At 57.3% G+C, this 18,162-nt stretch overlaps 1 protein-coding gene across 11 annotated transcripts in view; it reads right to left on the bottom strand.

Annotated features, from left to right (window-relative positions):
- Window positions 1-689: 689 nt before the first annotated feature.
- Window positions 690-18,162, bottom strand: part of FADS2 (fatty acid desaturase 2) — a 109,245-nt gene continuing 91,772 nt past the window's right edge. For 4 of the 11 annotated variants that reach the window (XM_077961374.1, XM_077961379.1, XM_077961375.1 and 1 more), the window contains 7 exons: window positions 14,611-14,671; window positions 14,154-14,230; window positions 8,596-8,693; window positions 8,288-8,384; window positions 7,870-7,949; window positions 6,397-6,522; window positions 4,546-6,255 (listed from right to left, as the gene is read on the bottom strand). In XM_077961374.1, the coding sequence (XP_077817500.1) occupies window positions 6,204-6,255; window positions 6,397-6,522; window positions 7,870-7,949; window positions 8,288-8,384; window positions 8,596-8,693; window positions 14,154-14,230; window positions 14,611-14,671 (591 nt within the window). In that variant the 3' untranslated portion in view covers window positions 4,546-6,203. Of the gene's footprint in view, window positions 3,140-4,545; window positions 6,256-6,396; window positions 6,595-7,781; window positions 7,991-8,257; window positions 8,385-8,595; window positions 8,694-14,153; window positions 14,231-14,610; window positions 14,672-18,162 lie in introns of those variants that run through there. The other 7 variants (XR_013403324.1, XM_028832863.2, XR_013403326.1 and 4 more) reach the window with 7 other exon arrangements.

Raw genomic sequence — 18,162 nt, forward strand, 5'->3', positions numbered from 1 at the left:
CTGTAGTCTTGCACCTGCTTCCTCTCTGCGGGAAGGGGCCGTCACACGTTCCCATGGGCTCTTGCGGCTCTTCCCAGAGGCTCCCCTTCTAGAAAGTTCTCTCTGACCCGCAGGGCTCCTCCCCTTCCCTGCCCAGCCTGTGGCTGGGGTCTCCGTGACAGCACCTGGAATACTGACCTCATTTGCTGCTAGAGGCTGGTGGCAGCCCACAGCCTGGCCCAGGAGACCTTGGTGTGTGTTTTCTGAGAGGATGACAGACAGACAGACAGACAGACAGACAGACAGACAGGGTGTTTGGGTCCTGTTTCCCTCACCCTGACTCCTGGGGCAGGAGAGCACTGGGGACTGGGGGAGGTCCTCCTCAGCTCACATTATCTCCCAGGCCCAGGAGCAGACAGCCCAAAGCTCCCTATGGCCCCCAGCCCAGGACAGTGTCAGCAGAGGCCTCCTGGTAGGGCCAGGGAAGCAGAGGGTGGCAGCCCCTTCAGCTTGGTTGTGCGATACCTGCCCTCCTCCGGGTGCCACCCGGCCCCGCCCTGATTCACTCAAGTCAGACAGACTTGGGGCTGGGGTGGAGTCGGGGCAAGTCCTGTCTGCCAGGACGCAGGCTGTGTGACCTTGGGGGAGTTCCTTGACCCCTCTGAGCAGTAGTACCTAGGGTGGTGGAAGAAAGGCTCTTACCAAAGGGCACAGCAGCAGGCTCAGAAGTTTATTCACAAATTTCGTGCACACAACCCAATTCCCCAAGGTGACCATTTGCTCTGTCACCTGGGACAAGTTCTTTGCCTTCCCTGAGCCTCAGTTTTCAACCGAGGGTAAGACTGGATGCTCCTTGAAAGGTACTTCCTGCCTCAGACACACACACTTCTCATACCCAGGGCGCGCCTTGCATTCAGGGTCTCTGCACAGGCTGTTCCCTCTGCGGGGACTCCCCCTTCCTGTCACTGCCTGTTTAAATCCCGTTGGCTCCTGGTGCCACGCGGGTGCCCTGAGCCAGGGCAGGCTCCGAATGGCATTCCCTCCGTCCACACCCTGGTAGAGATCGCTGTGCGCTGGCTCCGAGGCACTCTCCAGGGAGATGCTAACACCGAGGACCCACAACAGCCGAGCCTGCAGCGCCACCCACGGGCGCCCGGAGCATCTGCGCCAGTGTGGGGCTGGCCGTGCTCCCTGCTGCCCCTGGTAACTTGCTTCGCGAACCCCTGGGAGGCCCCGCCCTCAGCAGCCACGCCTAGGTTTCTCTGGACTGCCTGGGATCCATCACTGGCAGGGGAATCTTTGCTCTTGCCCCACTGGCCCCCATGCTAGATCCCCTGGGAAAAGGTCACCCTCAGTCCTGAGTTGAAGTCCCCCTTCTCCATCTGTAGGTCTCTTAGACTCAGAACAAAGGCTTAGTGCACTGGGGCCAGGTTTGTAAAAGGAAAGAGGCTTTGGTGGAACCTCTGAGCCTCTGAGACCGTGTTCCTTTTTTATTGTCTGTACAAGAGGCATGGGCCCAGAGGAAAAACAGCTCCCGAGGGAAGCTGTAACTGCAGCGTTGGTTTGTTCCTTTGATCATTAACATTTCTTCGGGTCTCCCAGCCCAGGCAGATGTTGGAAATGATGATGCCCAAGAGCCAGCCCCTGCCTGGCATGTTGGGAGTAGCTGGTGGCGGGCAGGGGGTCAACAAACTCCTTTGTGACAGGACAGGCCGTGGGCTTCTCAAGGTTCCTCCCCCCACCGCACTATGTCCTCAGGCAGTGAGCCACCACGAGTACTGGGAGCTTGGCCTATTCCAAGCTCTTGGCTGCTGTCACTCTTTCTCTTGGATACTTGCTCTTGAATGGGACAATGGAGAAGAAAGACCTGAATGCCCTTAAAATCCAAAGCAAAGTGTGATGGTGGAGGACGATGGGGACGTGATCCTGAAATCTCAGCACGGTGGGTGGCTGCTTGTTCTGGATGTGCACTGGCCACATGAAGCCAGTCTGGTTCAGAAAAGGAAAACCAGTCCCAAGGGCAGTGGCGTTTCAGCCTGGGGCAGGCAGCCCCCACGGCACCCCATTTCCCTCTCAGATGTTGGAACAGGGACTCTTTGAGAGGCAGCTTCTTGTCCAGAGGGGCACACCTCAGGGGAGGGTGCAGCCAGGCCAGCTGAGGAGTCCCAATGGGCCCAAGGCACTGTGTCACACAAGCAATGACCAGCCGCTCCTGATGGCAGCCCAAGCCCAGCCCCAGGTGGGTAAACGCTTCCTCTCCCCTCCCAGTAGGCACAGAGGGCTTCAGAGTGTCCAGCCAGACACCCCAAGGATCCGCCTGTGGTGCCACAGCACCACCCCCCGTGCCCACACACACACAGCCTAGGCTTGGGGTGCTGCAGATGCCTCCACCACCCACAAAGCTGATACCCTTTTATCTGTGTAGCTACCCCGCTCTTATCTCCTCCACAGAGACTAACTGCCCTCCACTGCCCCCACCCCTCCAGCCAGCCGCTGGGCCTCCTGGGAGCTGTCTGACATTTGATATGATGGGGGTAGGGTCTGGGAACAGCCCTTTCTGTGCAGGAGAGGTGGCCAGGGGCCTGCGGGTTAGGAGCAGGATCCTGCTGCTGTGTGGCCTCAGACCAGTGCTGTCCTCTCTCTGGGCTCAGCCTCTTCGCCTGTGATGGAGGTGTTGGGGTTTGATCACCCAGGGCCTTGAATATTGGGGCACCATGACTTTGGCAGGGGACAGGGATTAGAAACTCACAGTTCTGGGTGTGTTAGCAAGGGGGTCAGCTGAGTACAGGGACAGGAGGGGGCGGTTAAGCAGAGAGAAGATATGAATGTTCTCAGCTTCTTGACCCAGGGAAGTATTCAAGGGCAAGGTGGGGCTGGGGAAGTCACAGAGAAGCTCCAAGTGCCCGGTGAGACTGGGTCAAGTTTTACCTGGTGTCCTCATAGCCCCAGCGTCCATCTGGCCTTCAGTATCCCCAACTCCAAGCCCCCTGGTTGTTATGGGTGAAGGACCCATAGATTTCCGACTGGCAGGGTTGGGAGGCCTGGGCTGGTCGCCATCCTGGAGGCGGGTCACAGGCACATGGCAGAGGGTGGGAGGCGTGCTTGCCAGGGTCTTGCAACCTTGAAGGCCACCGTCAGTGGGTCCACCAGAGTGAAAGGCCTAGGGTAGGTGGGTATTGAGAAAATGGCATCCTTGGGGCCCCTCTAGCTTGCCCCTGTGGACTGTGGCCCACAGGGCCAGGGAGGGCAAAGGACTCCCCAGAACCACTGTAATGCCAGGCCCTACTCAGGACACCCTATGACCACTGGGGAGCCATACATACCGCAACCCAGTCTGCTGGCTGTCCCTACCCGGCTGGGTTTCGGCCAGGCAAAGCAGGGGTTGGGGGAGCAGGCGGGGGCTGAGGTCTACTCAGGAGCCCTCCCCAGCCCTGCTGGGAGTAGCTACAAAGCCAAGGGGAGGCCCCGAGGTGTTGACTAGCCAGTGCCTCTTGGCCCTTCCTTAGCACACCTTCCCAGGCTCAGCCCTGCCAGGAGAGCCATCCCAGAGACGACAACGGAGCAGCATGGGGGTCCGTGGGAGACCGACTGTACAAGTACCCCTGGCATGTTACTTTGGACTCTTCCCAAGCTCTGGGGTCAGACAGACCTAGGACCCAATCTCTGTGCCCATGAACTGGTGACCCTGGGCTAGGATGATATCAGCCCCCCCACAGCCTGTGGGTTCTGAATGGGCCACTGCATATAGGGGCACGGGAGCCATAAGACAGAATCATCAGCCTCCAGAGCCTTCTTCAGCCCCTTTTAAATTTTATTTATTTATTTATTTTTGAGATGGAGTCTCGCTTTGTCGCTAGGCTGGAGTGCAGTGGCACCATCTCAGCTTACTGCAACCTCTGCCTCCCGGGTTCAAGCGATTCTCCTGTCTCAGCCTCCCAAGTAGCTGGGACTACAGTCACGCACCACCACGCCCAGCTAATTTTCGTATTTTTAGTAGAGACGGCGTTTCACCATGTTGGCCAGGATGGTCTCGATCTCTTGACCTCGTGATCTGCCCGCCTCGGCCTCCCAAAGTGCTGGGATTACAGGCCTGAGCCACCGCGCCCAGCCTTCTTCAGCGCCTTCCAAGGAGGCCAGGAATTGTGTTTGGCCTGGCACTCTGTGGAAGCCGGCTGGCCCAGGGCTGGGAGGGCAGACTGCACTTGGGGAGACGTCTGGGGAGTGAGGATGTTAGGAAGGGTCTCTGCGAACCCCTCCATGCCACCCTCCTCGGGTAGGGTTAGTTGCTGAGAGGTGGCTCCCAGCCCGGTTCTAGAATTGGGTTGGGGTCGGCTGCTGAGAGGAGGAGGACAGGCCAATGGTTTTGGGTCATTTCTACCAAGTTCTGGGCCCCAGAATGAACCTCAGAGGCAGCAGGGAGAGGCGGGTGGGATGGCCACCAGGGAGGGAGGGGATACAGAGAAATACAAGTGTGGGGACCCCTCCTGGTGCCCAGGCCCAGCTAGGAGGGCCTCCTCTATCACCCAATACCATGGCCTGGCATTTGCGTGCAGGAAACACAGGAAGTGAGAATAAAATTACTTATTTTATTTCAAAAAATTTAGGGGTGGGGAAGCAACATGATAAACATTACAATCAGCTCCCTGTGGGTTCATTCTGCCTCTGCGGGGGTCGGGGGCACACAGTAGCTGGGGGCATGCCATTGCCATGGCAACCCAGACGCTTAGATGCAGGTCCCTCCTGGCTGGTTAGAGCTGGGAGAACTAGGCGCCCTCCCCAAAGGCCCCCATTCTGAGTTGTTGGTGCCCACCCCTCCCCTGAATCTAAGAACTGATTAGTGGGTTAGACTCTGCAACAGCAGCTCAGGATCCCCCCAGGACTTCCCTCCCTCCCCTCTCACTTGCCCCTCCGCTCAGCTACCAACACTTCCAGCCCCCACCTCCTCCTCTTCTCAGCTCCACCCTGGTCCTCATGAGGTAACCCCCTCCCCAGCCCCTCAGGGCAGCCTCCTGCTGACACTCCCTCCTGCTCTGCCTCCCTGGCCCTCCCTGACAGTCAGGGCCACAGAGCCAAGGCCATGTGGTGAAAGGCAGATTGTCACAAGGCCCAGGCCTGCTGCCCACTCCTATCAGAACGCATCCTGGAGCAAAAGGTTAAACACAGTGAGGGCAGGTACAGGCAGGAGAGTGCCTGAGGCAGCGCCGTCCACACAGCAGCCCCAAGATGGGGAGGGCTGCAACGAGACCTCCCAGCTCCAGTGCCCTCCTGCAGCCTGCAGGGCCCACATCCCCTGGGGCCAAATGGCCAGGGATTGGCTGGCACTGCCCAGCTGGTAACGGAGCATTTGGAGAAGGGTCGGATTGCTCCAGAATCTTGGACCTCAGGACAACCTGAGGACAAGCTGCGGGTGGGGCTGAGCCTCCAGGCCAGCTGGCGCCTCCCTGAACCTGGCCACTGCCTCTGCTGAGCCACAAGAGACAAGGGACTCCCCTTTGGTCCCAAGGTCACAGGCTCAAGTTGGGGAGGCGGTGGAATGGGGCCCGTGAAAGCCCAGGGTCAGAGCACTCTAGTGATGGGGTGGAGGACTCTTCCAGGGCCTGAGGTTTGGGCTGGCTGTGCCCGCAGGCCCGGGGCCCTGGCCATCTTAAGAGAGGCCCGGGGTACTGATCCCGGCTGCGGGAGGGAGACCCGAGCTTTGTAACAAAGCAGGCCTCTCTACGAAGGGTGGACCAATGGCGGCCGTCAGGGAGAGTGAAGCCAGACCCAGAGGGTCATGGGCCCTGCCCGACTAGGACCTGCCCCCAGAAACCCCAAGAGCATCTGAAGAACTGAAGCAGGGGTGAGGCCTAGTGACCAGGCTGCAAGGGGAGGCTCACAGGCCAGACCCAGGGACCGCTGGTCTCCTCCCACCTTTAGGGGCAGAGAGTGGAGGTAGGACAGAGCCACCCGCCGTGGCCACCAATCTCTGCTCCTTGGAAGAAGGGGCTGGGAGGCCCTGGGAGGGTCATGGCTGACGGCTGAAGGAGGGCAGGCCCCATGAGGGCAGGGTGCTATGCGGGAGACGTGAAGGGAAAAAGGAGAGGAGAAAGGGAGAAAGATCCAACACGGAGTACGTGAGTGGTGCGTACACCAGCCTCTCAGACACCCCTCAGAACAGAAGCCCACCATTCCTCTGGCCATCACCCCACCTGCGCCCCTTCCCCACGGTGTCCGGGGCTGTGGCTTCATTTGTGAAGGTAGGCATCCAGCCACAGCTTCCCAGACTTCCTCAGGGACCTGCGAAGTTGGGGATGGACGAGGGTCAGGGACCAGGACGGGTCCAGCCCCAGGGAGTGCAGGGGCTGAGGAGGCCATCATTAAGGTGGAGGTCCACAGGGTGATCCCAGGGCCCAGCCCCTGTGGACCTCCACCCCTCACCTGATGATGTCCAGCAGGGCCCTCAGTAGCGGCTTCTCCTGGTATTCAATGCCATGCTTGGCACATAGAGACTTCACCAGCGGGGCGATCTTGTGTAAGTTGTGCCGGGGCATGGTGGGGAAGAGGCTGAGGAGTATGTGGGGTGGGCAGAACGTGAGGACTCCAGAGGGCCAGGCTGCTCCCGCCTCCTCCCACCACCTGCGCAGAGGCTGGCTGGGGCCCTCGGAAACCCTGTCCACAGCCAGGACCAGGCTCAAAGTGTGGCTCCTCGTGTGTGCCCAGTGGGGTGCCACGTGTGTGGAGGAGAGGGTGCAGCCCTCCATGAGCAGGAGGGCATTTGTGCTTTACGGAGCTGGGAAGATACTGGGTAGCCAGAGACAAAGTGTCATGTTTTTCAAAAAAGAAATGAAATAGCTGGAGGATGCTAGAAAAAGAGGCAGTGAGGTGGGGCACGGTGGCTCATGCCTGTAATCCCAGCATTTTGGGAGGCCGAGGCGGGCAGATCACTTGAGGTCAGAAGTTTTGAGATCAGCCTGGGCAACATGGCAAGACCCTTCCTCTACAAAAAATAAAAATAAAAAATTAGGCCGGGCACAGTGGCTCACACCTGTAATCCCAGCACTTTGGGAGGCCGAGGCGGGTGGATCACTTGAGGCCAGGAGTTTGAGACCAATCTGGCCAACATGGTGAAACCCCATCTCCATTAAAAATACAAAAATTAGCTGGGCGTGGTGGCACATACCTGTAATCCCAGCTATGTGGGAGGCTGAGGCATGAGAATTGCTTGAACCCGGTAGGTGGAACATGCAGTGAGCCGAGATGGCGCCACTGCACTCCGGTCTGGGCAACAGAGCGAGACTCTGTCTCAAAATAAATAAATAAAAGTAAAAAAATAAAAAACCAGCTGGACATGGTGGCATGCACCTGTAGTCCCAGCTACTCAGGAGGCTGAGGTGGGAGGATGGCTTTAACTCAGGCATTCCAGGCTGCAGTGAGCTAAGAAAGCACCACTGCACTCCAGCCCAGGAAACAGGGTGAGACCCTGTCTCTAAATTTTTTATTTTTTAATAAAAAAAAAAATGAGTGACAAGAGGTGAGGCAAGGACAAGGGGCAGCAGGGCAGTCCCTCGGCCAATGTTCCAGGCAAGCCCTGCCTTGCTAGCCTCACAGGGTCATGAGGTGCATGTGCAGGCTCCATAACTACAAAATCCCAGGCCCACGTAGAGGGAGGTGTTATCACTATGACCAAGTGGCACAGGACAAGGGGCACAGGACGCCCCTCCCGGAGATGGCACAGGGGAGCCCCTCTCCTGACCTCAGCGGGGCTGGCTGGGAGCCTCGCTCTAGATTGGGCAGAGACCTTGTCACAGAGACAAAGAGGTGGCCCCCACATTCTGCGCTCTGCCCAGACGGGGTAGCGGCCGCTTCCCTCCCGCTGTGGGTCTCCCCGCCTCCCCGCAGCCCCGCGCTCACTGGTGCTCAATCTGGAAGTTAAGGTGTCCACTGAACCAGTCGTTGAAGAAGGACTGCTCCACGTTGCAGGTGGCTGTCAGCTGTCAGTGGAGGAGATGCGTGTCAGGGAACAAAGGAAGGCCTAAGGGCCCGGCCTCATTCCCAGGGGGCCCAGCCTTACCCAGGGTCTCCAGGTCACCCCTCCACATCATACCGTCCTGCCTGATGGCCTCAGCCCATCCAGGTGCCCCACCTGTCCCTCCGGGGGACTCCTGCCACCCTTTCTTGCTTAGCCCTGAAGCTCCCAGCAGAAGGACACAGGCAGCCCCGGGAGGCCCAGCACAGCCCTGGATCGACAGATGCAGAGCATCTGGGGCCAGGACATGGACACCGGGACCAGGCTCTGCACAGCTCTGGTGACTGGCCCTGCCTTCCCTACCTGGCTACTGAACCAGTCGCGGTAGGCCTCCTGGTCAATCTCCATGACGATGTGATTCATCTGTGTGACCCACACGAACCAGTGGCTCTCCAGGAACCTGCAAGAGAACACAGCTCAGCGCAGGGGCCTCGGGGGGCCCGGTCATGGTGGGAACAGATGCACTCTCCCAACAGCCCAGGACAGCCCCTGCCAAGGGGCCAGGATGGGAGGTCCCTGGGCAAAGTGGAGCCGTCCAAGCCTCTTCTCATGCCAAAGCCCTCATCGGTGCCAGTGGAAGGCCCAGGGATGAACCAGCAAAGCCCAGGCACCTGATGAAGTTGAGGAAAAGGAGGGCTCCCAGGATGCCGTAGAAAGGGATGTAGGTGACGAAGAACCGGATGTAGTAGCTGATGGCCCAGGCCAGGTCCTGCGGGGAAAGATGAAGTTAGGTGCAGCCTGCCCTCTCCTCTGCCCGGGCACCATGTGCCTGCCCCAGATGTGCACACACCTCACACTCAGGCCTCTAGAAGCTGGACCGCAGCCCACTGAAGCACGATGGGCAATTACATGCAACCTGTTTGCTCCGGGTTTGCATGGCTGCCTTTGTTTCTAGGGAAATGCTGAGTGTTTTAGCATCAGGAAGTGACTGTGCCCTGTTCTTTGGGAGAGAAACGGACTCTCCTGCTGAGGGCAGTCATGGGGTAGGGGTGGGGGTCAGCAGCCCTCTCATGGGTCAGGGGTGATTCTGAAGGTGTGTCCCCAACCCTGGGCCAGGTCCCCAACCGTCCCCCAGTCCTGTCCCTGCGCCTTGCACCTGGGTCTCCTCCTGGCCTCTCCTTCCAGCAGGACAGAGGGCTTGGAGGGGCAGGGAAGGTCAGAGGCACCATCGTCCCTACCTCAGGGCTCTCGCAGCAGAGGCTGGCCTCCCCATGCCCCACTGTCGTCCTGTGCCCCTCCACTCTGCTCTCCTTGCTGCCCCTGGCTGGAGTGGTACCAGGGACTGGGCTTGGACATCTCCTCTCATGTACTGGGAGGGTGACTTCACGGCTCTGCCCTGTCCACTGCCTCTCTGCCACCCAACTCTTGTCTCAACTGGACCACAGCAGCAGCCTCCCACGGTCCCCTGCTTGTCCTCATGGCCACGGCAACCAGAGTGGCCTTCGCTCCAAGTAGGTCCCATCTCTCCCCTGCTAAAGCCTCCATCCCACCCAGAGTCACTCACGGAGCCTCGTGGGGTCAAGAACCTGTCTTTACTCAGCCCCCTGACCCAGCTCACTCCCTCCCCGGGGCCTCTGCACGGCCTGTTCCCACTGCCATGGCGCTCATCCTGCCGTGAGTTTAGGTATGGGGACACGTGCCACGGGCTCGGCACAGGTGTCCGAGGTGGAAGGTGAGGCCAAGGGACTGCCCTGTCTCACGTCGAACGGCTGAAGTACAAGGTCACATTTGAGTCTTAAAATAGATCCCCACTCCCCTGGAGAGGGGGAGACTAGGAGGTTATTCCAGCGGCTCAGACATGAAATGACAAAGGCCTAAACCAGAACCCACAGCGCTGACAAGGAGGTGACAGATTCCAGAACTGTCAGCGGCAACGGTGGCTGCATTTGCGCCTGCTTGGCTGTGGGGAATCTAGGCTGGTCCTAGGTGATAAGGGGTCGGGTGCCAGCAGCTGAACAGGAAAGGAGGAGGGGAGCGCTCAGGAGGGGCTGGAGATGGCTTCAGGGCCAACATTGGCTGAGGACAGGACCTCACGTTCTAATGAGGTGGCCTTCAAGGGGACGAGCGAGGCAGATGTAGCCAGTTCTGCTCCCACTTTCCATCACATTCCTTCTATTTTGTGTGTGGTGCAGTAGCGTGCAGTGTATCTACACATATATGGAAACAAAATGAGGATATGGTTATGGATTTTTTGTTTTTTGGAGACGGGGTCTTGCTCTATTGCCCAGGCTGGAGTGCAGTGGTGTGATCATGACTGTCCCAGGCTCAAGCCATACTTCCATCTCAGCCTCCCAAGTAGCTGGGACCACCACACATGGCTAATTTTTTTTTTTTTTTTTTTTTTTTTGAGATGGAGTCTTGCTCAGTCGCCCAGGCTAGAGTGCAGTGGTGTGATCTCGACTCACTGCAGGCTCCGCCTCCCGGGTTCACACCATTCTCCTGCCTCAGGCTCCCGAGTACCTGGGACTACAGGTGCCCACCACCACCCCTGGCTAACTTTTTGTATTTTTAGTAGAGATGGGGTGTCACCATGTTAGCCAAGATGGTCTCGATCTCCTGACCTCGTGATCCACCTGCCTTGGCCTCCCAAAGTGCTGGGATTACAGGCATGAGCCACCGTGTCCGGCCTCACCTGGCTAATTTTTTTAAAGTTTTTATAGAGATGGGTTGGGGGGGTGTCACTTATTTGTCCAGGCTGGTCTCAAACACCTGTGCTCAAGTGATCTTCCAGCCTTGGCCTCCCAAAGTGCTAGGATTAGAGGTGTGAACCATTGCCCCAGCCCAATTTTTATTTTTAAGAGACAGGGTCTCGCTCTGTTGCCCAGGCTTGAGTGCAGCAGTGTGTGATCACAGCTCACTGCAGCCTCAAACTCCTGGGCTCAAGCCATCCTCCTACCCCAGCCTCCCAAGTAGCTAGACTGCAGGCACGCATCACCATGCCCAGCTTTTTGTAGAGACAGGGTTTCTCCATGTTCCTCAGGCTGGTCTCAAACTCCTGGCTTCAAGTGATCCCTCCCACTTCGGCCTCCCAAAGTGCTGAGATCACAGGCATGAGCCACCATGCCTGGCCTGGACTCTTTTTGAGTGTAGAGGGCAACACATACTCAGAGACCGTTGGTTTCAGGGGCAGGGAGTGCAGGAGATCAGAAGCAGCTAGAGAGGTGGAGCGAGGGGGCTGGGAAGAAGCCAGCAGAGGTGGCTACCTGGAAGCCAACAGGAAGAACTGCAAGCGGGAGTGGCCAGTGGTGTCAGATACAGCAAAATTCCAGGAGGGTGAAGCCTGGGAGCATCTCAGGATCCAGGACGTGGCCCCGGGAACCAGGAAGCTTGCCAGAACATGTAAACCTCCCTAGGAAGCCTCCTTCAAAGATCTAAGGGTTTATCACCTCTTTCCTCTAAGCCAGGGTCCCCCAACCTCCACACTGTTGGCACCTGGGACAGGCTGCTTGTTGCCATGGGCGGTTCTCCAGGGCATGGCAGGGTGCTTAGCACCATCCTGGCTGGATGCCCACCAGATGCCAGTAGCACCCTCCTCTCCTGAAGTTGTAACAATCAGAAGTGTCTCCAGATACTGTCAAAGGGCAGAACAGCTCCCCTGAGAAACAGTGCCCTAGGTCATAGGTGCGCTCCTGGCTCTGAAAGCCCCATGGCTCATCACATTGTCCCCACTCTGCCATCTCCTTTTAGGAACACAGGGTGATTTCTTTTCCTGTTTAATGCTTTGTTCCTTAGGGAACAAGCACAGTCAAAAACAAAAAAAGAGGTTGCTCACTGCAACCTCTGCCTGCCAGGTTCAAGCAATTCTCCTGCCTCAGCCACCACCATGCCCAGCTAATTTTTTGTATTTTTAGTAGAGACGGGGTTTCACCATACTGGCCAGGCTGGTCTCGAACTCCTGACCTCATGATCTGCACGCCTCGGCCTCTGAAAGTGCTGGGATTACAGGCATGAGCGACTGTGCCCAGCAATAGGCCATTTATGAGTTAGAACAGGATTGGATGCTAGAGGCAAGGAGATGGTGTAACATGTATGAGGAAGGAAAAAACATAATGATGCTAGTCTCTAACTTGAGCCACTGGGTGGATGATGGAGCCATTCATTAACATGGAGACCATCAGAAAAGGATTAGGTTGTGGGAGAAGAGGAGAGGACTTATATTGAATATGTTGGATTTGAAATGGCTGCGACACCTCTAGATGGAGTTAGATTGGATATATGGGTCCAAGACTTGGAGATAAAATTTGACTTGGCTGCTCTTAAATTCACAGTCAAGGTGAAAAGGACAACTTCAGTTAGCAAGCGATAAAACAGTAATCAATAGGCCGGGCACAGTGGCTCATGCCTGTAATCCCAGCACTTTGGGAGGCTGAGGTGGGTGGATCACCTCAGGTCGGGAGTTTGAGACCAGCCTGACCAACATGGTGAAACCCTATCTCTACTGAAAATACAAAATTAGCCAGGCATGGTGGCACATGCCTGCAATCCCAGCTACTCAGGAGGCTGAGGCAGGAGAATCGCTTGAACCTGGAAGGCAGAGGTTTCAGTGAGCCGAGATTGCGCCATTGTACTCCAGCCTGGGCAACAAGAGCAAAACTCCATCTCAAAACCAACCAAACAAACAAAAAACAGTAATCAATAAACAAGCCCACATTTGGTTAAGAGAGGAAAAACTTTCCCATAGCTATTGGTTGGAGCATGAGGGGCAAATAGACTGCTTAGAAAGACTGGATTTCAGGCAAGCATTTCAGAAAGTGACAATATAGTCTTTGATAATTGTCAAATAAACAACTTATCGGCTGGGTGCAGTGGCTCACGCTTGTAATCCCAGCACTTTGGGAGGCTGAGGCGGGTGGATCACGAATCAGGAGTTCGAGACCAGCCTGGCCAACATGGTAAAACCCCATCTCTACTAAAAATACAAAAATTAGCCAGGCGTGGTGGCGGGTGCCTGTATTCCCAGCTACTCGGGAGGCTGAGGCAGGAGAATTGCTTGAACCCAGGAGGCAGAGGTTGCAGAGAGCCGAGATCGTGCCACTACACTCCAGCCTGGGCGACAGAACGAAACTCTGTCTCAAAAAAAAAAAAGAAGAAGAAGAAAAAAGATGACGTAATTACAATGGGCCCTAAAGCAATATGAGCAACGTCCCTAGTTTAAAAAAGGAAAATTTTCAAGTATCCACTTTTGGTGAAGAAAAAAGGAAAATAAAAAAATAGGCCGGGCATGGTGGCTCATGCCTGTAATCCCAGCACTTTGTGAGGCTGAGGCGGGCAGATCACTTGAGGCCAAGAGTTCGAGACCAGCCTGGCCAACATGGAAAAAACCCATCTCTACTAAAAATACAAAAATTAGCCGGGCGTGGTGGCCGATGCCTGTAATCTCGGGTACTTGGGAGGCTGAGGCACAAGAATTGCTTGAACCCAGGAGGTGGAGGTTGCAGTGAGCCGAGATCATGCTACTGCACTCCAGCCTGTGTGACACAGCGAGACTCTGTCTCAAGAAATAAATAAATAAACAAAATAATTTTTTAAAGAGGGAAATTTGGACACAGATACAGATACAGATATGCAAAGAGACGATGTACCAAGAGGGAGGGCGAAAACCATCAACCAGCCAAGGAGAAGCCCAGAACAGAGCCTTCCAGAGCCCTAAGGAATCCACCCTGCTAACACCTCGGTTTTGGACTTCCCGTCTCCGGAACTGGGAGAAAACACATCGCTGCTGCTTATGCCGCTCAGTTCGTGGTGCTTTGTCATACAGTCTTGGCAAACAAACACACCTCTCCTCTCGGCCAACGCCCAGCTGCTCCGATTTCTGACCAGGCTGTGGGGCGACCCCGTTCATGGGCCTCAGGGCCCGCAGGGAGTGGGGAAGGAAGATGGCTACACTTGCCTCTCATCATGCTGCCTTTGAGAACTTTCTGGGGGGCTCTACAAAAGCAGGGGCTGCCCCAGTGGACTCCCTGTGTCTGAGGGAGAGTAGAGATCTTTAGGACTGGGTCCTGGTGGCCTTAGGGGGAATCCTTTCCTGAGAGGCAGCTACCCCAGGGAGGAGATGCATAGGGCCCTGCAGGCTCCACTGAGGCACACGAGGAGGCAGCGTAGGGTCCCCAGGTCTACCTGTCCCAGTCACCCTCCTCCCCATGCCAAGCCAGCTGTGTCCCTGACTCACCACCCAGTTCTTGTGCACGATCATGGTCATGATGATCTGGTACTGGAAATACATGGGGATGAGCAGCGGCGGCCCAACTGCAAGAGAGAGACAGGCACTTAGAGGCATCCGTTCACCCCGCCTGTGCCGGAAGGTCGGGGGGACCCGGGCCCAGCACTGATCACAGGGGCCAGCCCTGCAGACGTGAGCAGAAGCAGCCAGGGACCCCGGGGCCTGCAGAGAAGGCTGGGAGCCCTCGAGGATGTGTGTCACCTCTGGTACTCTCTGAGCCTGTGTCCCCACCTGGCCTGTAACATGGGCTGAGGGGGTCTGCAGGGGATGGCTGCTGTGGCCCCTGCTTCTAACAAGTTTAGTGTCACTTTCTGGACCTGGAAAAGATGTCAGGTAGGAGGGAGAGAGACGCCACTCTGGGGGGAGGGGAGGGACCAGGAGTGGTTTCAGGGTGCTGAGCACTCACTCAGGAAGAAGTATTCGTGCTGGTGATTGTAGGGTAGGTATTTCAGCTTCTTCTTGCCGTACTGAGGAGAGAGGAGAGATCATGAGCGCCCAGCAGCCTCAGCTCCCAGCCTCCCATGCTCCTCGACCCGCCCTGCAGCCACCATCCCTTCTCTCTACTCAGGGCATACCACTGTCCCTTTCCTGTCAATCTGCACCCTGGGCCCACCAAGCCTGGGGCCCCTCCAGCCCTCTGGGCTCCCCATTCTGCAGCCAGCAGTGACCAACGCTTCCTCAGCCCTAGCTGAGTGCTGGCCCAATGGCATCAATCCTCCGCAAGGCCGGCGCTTCTGAGGCTGAGGCTCAGCATTAAGCCATGTCCCAAGGCCATGGGAAGTGGCCCTGGCTGGGATCAGAACCCAAAAAACTGACTCTGAGCCCATGTGACAGGCACTAAATAAATGTTTGTTGAATGAATAGGCAACAGAGCAACTCTCGGCGGGGCATAAGCACCCAGGGGAGCTGCTAGGTCACCATGGAGAGCTCCTGGAGCCCACTGTGGCAGGGAGAACCTAGGTAAGGGCCCCAGAATTGCTGCCAGTCATCAGGCTGGGAGCATCTTCCTCCTTGGAGCCTCCGTGTAATTTACAAGAGTGAATCACTCCTCCCCAGCTGGAGCCTAACCTTGAGGACAGAACAGAGGAGGCCATGGCACACACTCCTAGGCCACATCTGGCTACCTGAGGTCCCCATGAAGGCACCTGTTTCTTCCCCATCATAGCCTGCACTTTGGGCAGCCTGATGCCCAGAGGCTCTGATGGAGGAGGGCTGGGCTGGGTCCTGGGTATCGTCACTGTCCAAAGCTGCTCAGGCCACTCAGTGTGAGCCAGGCATAGGAACCACGGTTCCAGGGGACCTGGAGCCCTTAATTCCATGGTCCAGCCCCTAGGGACCAGCCCACCCTGCTCTTTCAGGACTGAGACCAAAAGATACTGCTCACTGAGTGGCACCTGCTCCTCTTGCTTGCAGTGTGGGGAGGCTGGGCTTGGAGCCAGAAGATGCGCTCGAGCCGACTCTGCCTCTCACCAGTGCTGAGACTGCGTGAGTCGCTTAGCCTTGCTGAGCCTTGTCTGGCATTCGAATCAGTGGTCGGTAAGAGGAGCCAATGAGAACATGGGCACAGGTGCTAAGTGCTCCCTATACGCCTGGATCCAAAGGCCACAGTTGCCTCCTCCAACAGTGTCCAGTCCTACTTATTGCAGTCAGGAGGTCCAAGTGAGTTACAGAGGGAAGGAACCTTGGATGGCGCCTAGGCCAGCGCCCCTGTCATCCAGGTGAGAACACAGAGGGAAGTGATTGTCCAAATCACAGGGAGAGCACAGACTCCTGAGGGAGGAGGCTGTGGGTGGGAACCAGGTCCACTCTGTCCCCAACACTTGCATCTTGGCACCAATGGCCGTGGACACAGCACGCCCAGCCGAAGAACCCCCAGAAACAGTCCCTTTGTTCTGTGTGGCCTCCTGGGCCTTGGCAAGGATCTCACCCATTCCCAGAAGGGACGGCCACTTGTAGGAAGACTATCATTAAGGCCAGGGCTGAGGCCGACCATGGGGAGGTCCGAGCCAGGAGGCCTCACAGGAGCCTTTCATGAGTCTCTGGTCGATGGAGGCGCTGGAGAAGCCAGCACTGCAGACCATGCCCTCGAGGTGGCCAGTCTCGGAGGCCTGCAGTGGCTCACAGAACAGGCCTCTGGGTCCTGCTCTAAGCTTCTCCCCGAGGAGAGGGAGCAGGCTCACAGCCCCAGCCTTAGCGTGCAGTGTCTCCAGCTCTGGCCAAGAGCTCCTCCCCACCGCATCTCTATCCCACACAGCGTCCCGTCCCTCTTGGGCTGGGCCGGCTGTACTCGGAAGTGAGCACAGAGGGCAACCCAGGCAGGTCAGCAGGGGCCAGGGCATCCTATGGAGGGACTGAGGGCTGGCCACGCTGCTGTGGGGGCCTGGGAGGCACCTGGGGAGTCTGTTTGGAGCTGCATGTGCACAGTAGGCACCCTGTTCTCATGGGTGATGGTGGCCTTTGGGTGGACAACAGAGGTTACAGGGGCTGCCTCCGCTGGTAAGCACTGCTGGCTCTAGTGTGCACCCCTTTAATGCCCCAGAATGACCCTCGGGAGCCAGGGGGCCCTGCTTGCCAGGCAGCAGCAGGCCTCAGAGTGGGCCTCTGTGGGACAGTGAGCGAAATGCTTATCATAGTCATGCGCGTGTATGTGCGTATGTATGGTGACATACCACTACACATCTGTCCCCATCTCGATGGCCTCAGCTGCAGCGGGTCTGCTGGGGGATGGCCAGTACTCCCCTCCCAAACCAGAAAGTACAACTGTGGGCTTGGGATACCAAGCCCTGCCCTGTGGCTAACTCTCTGCTCTCATCTTTCCCACGCTCGGTTCTTTGCCAGAGCTTTGCCATTTAAGTCATGGGAGCAGGGAAAGGAGGGAGAGGTATTTTAGAATGCACCAAGCTCGGGGCGGGGGGGGGGGGTGAGTGCCTGGCTGTTTAATTGATCAGAAAGCTGGGGCTACCCAACAAACGTATTTCGCAAGGGTCCCCGGGACTCCGAAGCTGTGGTGTGCAGCCAGACGGTTTGGGTTTGGACAGTGGTGTTGCCTTTTCCTAGCTGTTACCTTGAACAAGTCACTTCATGTCTCTAGGCCTTAGTTGTTCCATCCATGAAAGGGGTCGATGACAGCTCCTGCCTCACGGGTTAAGCAAGGACTAAGTGACGTTGGGCACGCACACTGCCCATCGCGCTGTCCAGCCCACAGACTCACTCAACAAGAGTCAGGCTTCTTCCCGACTGGGGGCTCAGAGCCCCAAGTGTGGGGAGTGGAGAACCCCACACATCTCCTCTTCCCGAGGAGTCCCCGTCACACACACAGAGAAAGCCCAAGAGGCAAGGAAGACACACGACTTTCACTTGGCTGGGCTGCGGCCAAGGGTGTGGGTGGCACACATGGACCTCCCCCTGACCAGGGACGGCGCCTTCCCAGGCTGCGGCTGATAGGCGGGGACTCAGGCCAGGGGCGAGGGAGGGAGTGCAGCCAACCCTGGCAGTGGGGCTGACTCTCCTGTCCTGGGTCTCTCTGCGCACCACAAGGCCAGGCTTGGATGAGGGCCTGGAGGATGCCGGGCCATGTGGAGAGGACCTTTCAGCTTTGGAACAAAATGTCTGAGGAATGACAAGGGCCCTCCTTGTCCATGGAGGGTTGGGGGAGGGGAGCTGTCGCAAAGCCCAGTCTCTTGACTCTGGGAACCTGCAAACTCACACACAGAGAGAAACGGGCAGCACGACCTCCCCAGCAGGAGCAGAATGGCAAGGTCCCAGTCCAAGGTCCCTGAGAGGGCGGCCTGTGTCTCCCAAGGTGGGATGGGTGGCTTAGGCCTGTTCATGAAGGTCTGCCTGAAGCAGGAAGCCCAGGAGGTTAGCTTCAGACCGGCAGGGCAGCAGAGGTGGTTTCCCGGATGGGAGGAGGAGGAGGAGGATCTCAGGCATGGCATGGCTTCTGAGGCCCATTTAC

Source organism: Macaca mulatta, chromosome 14 (genome assembly GCF_049350105.2).
Source record: "Macaca mulatta isolate MMU2019108-1 chromosome 14, T2T-MMU8v2.0, whole genome shotgun sequence".
Taxonomy (NCBI): domain Eukaryota; kingdom Metazoa; phylum Chordata; class Mammalia; order Primates; family Cercopithecidae; genus Macaca; species Macaca mulatta.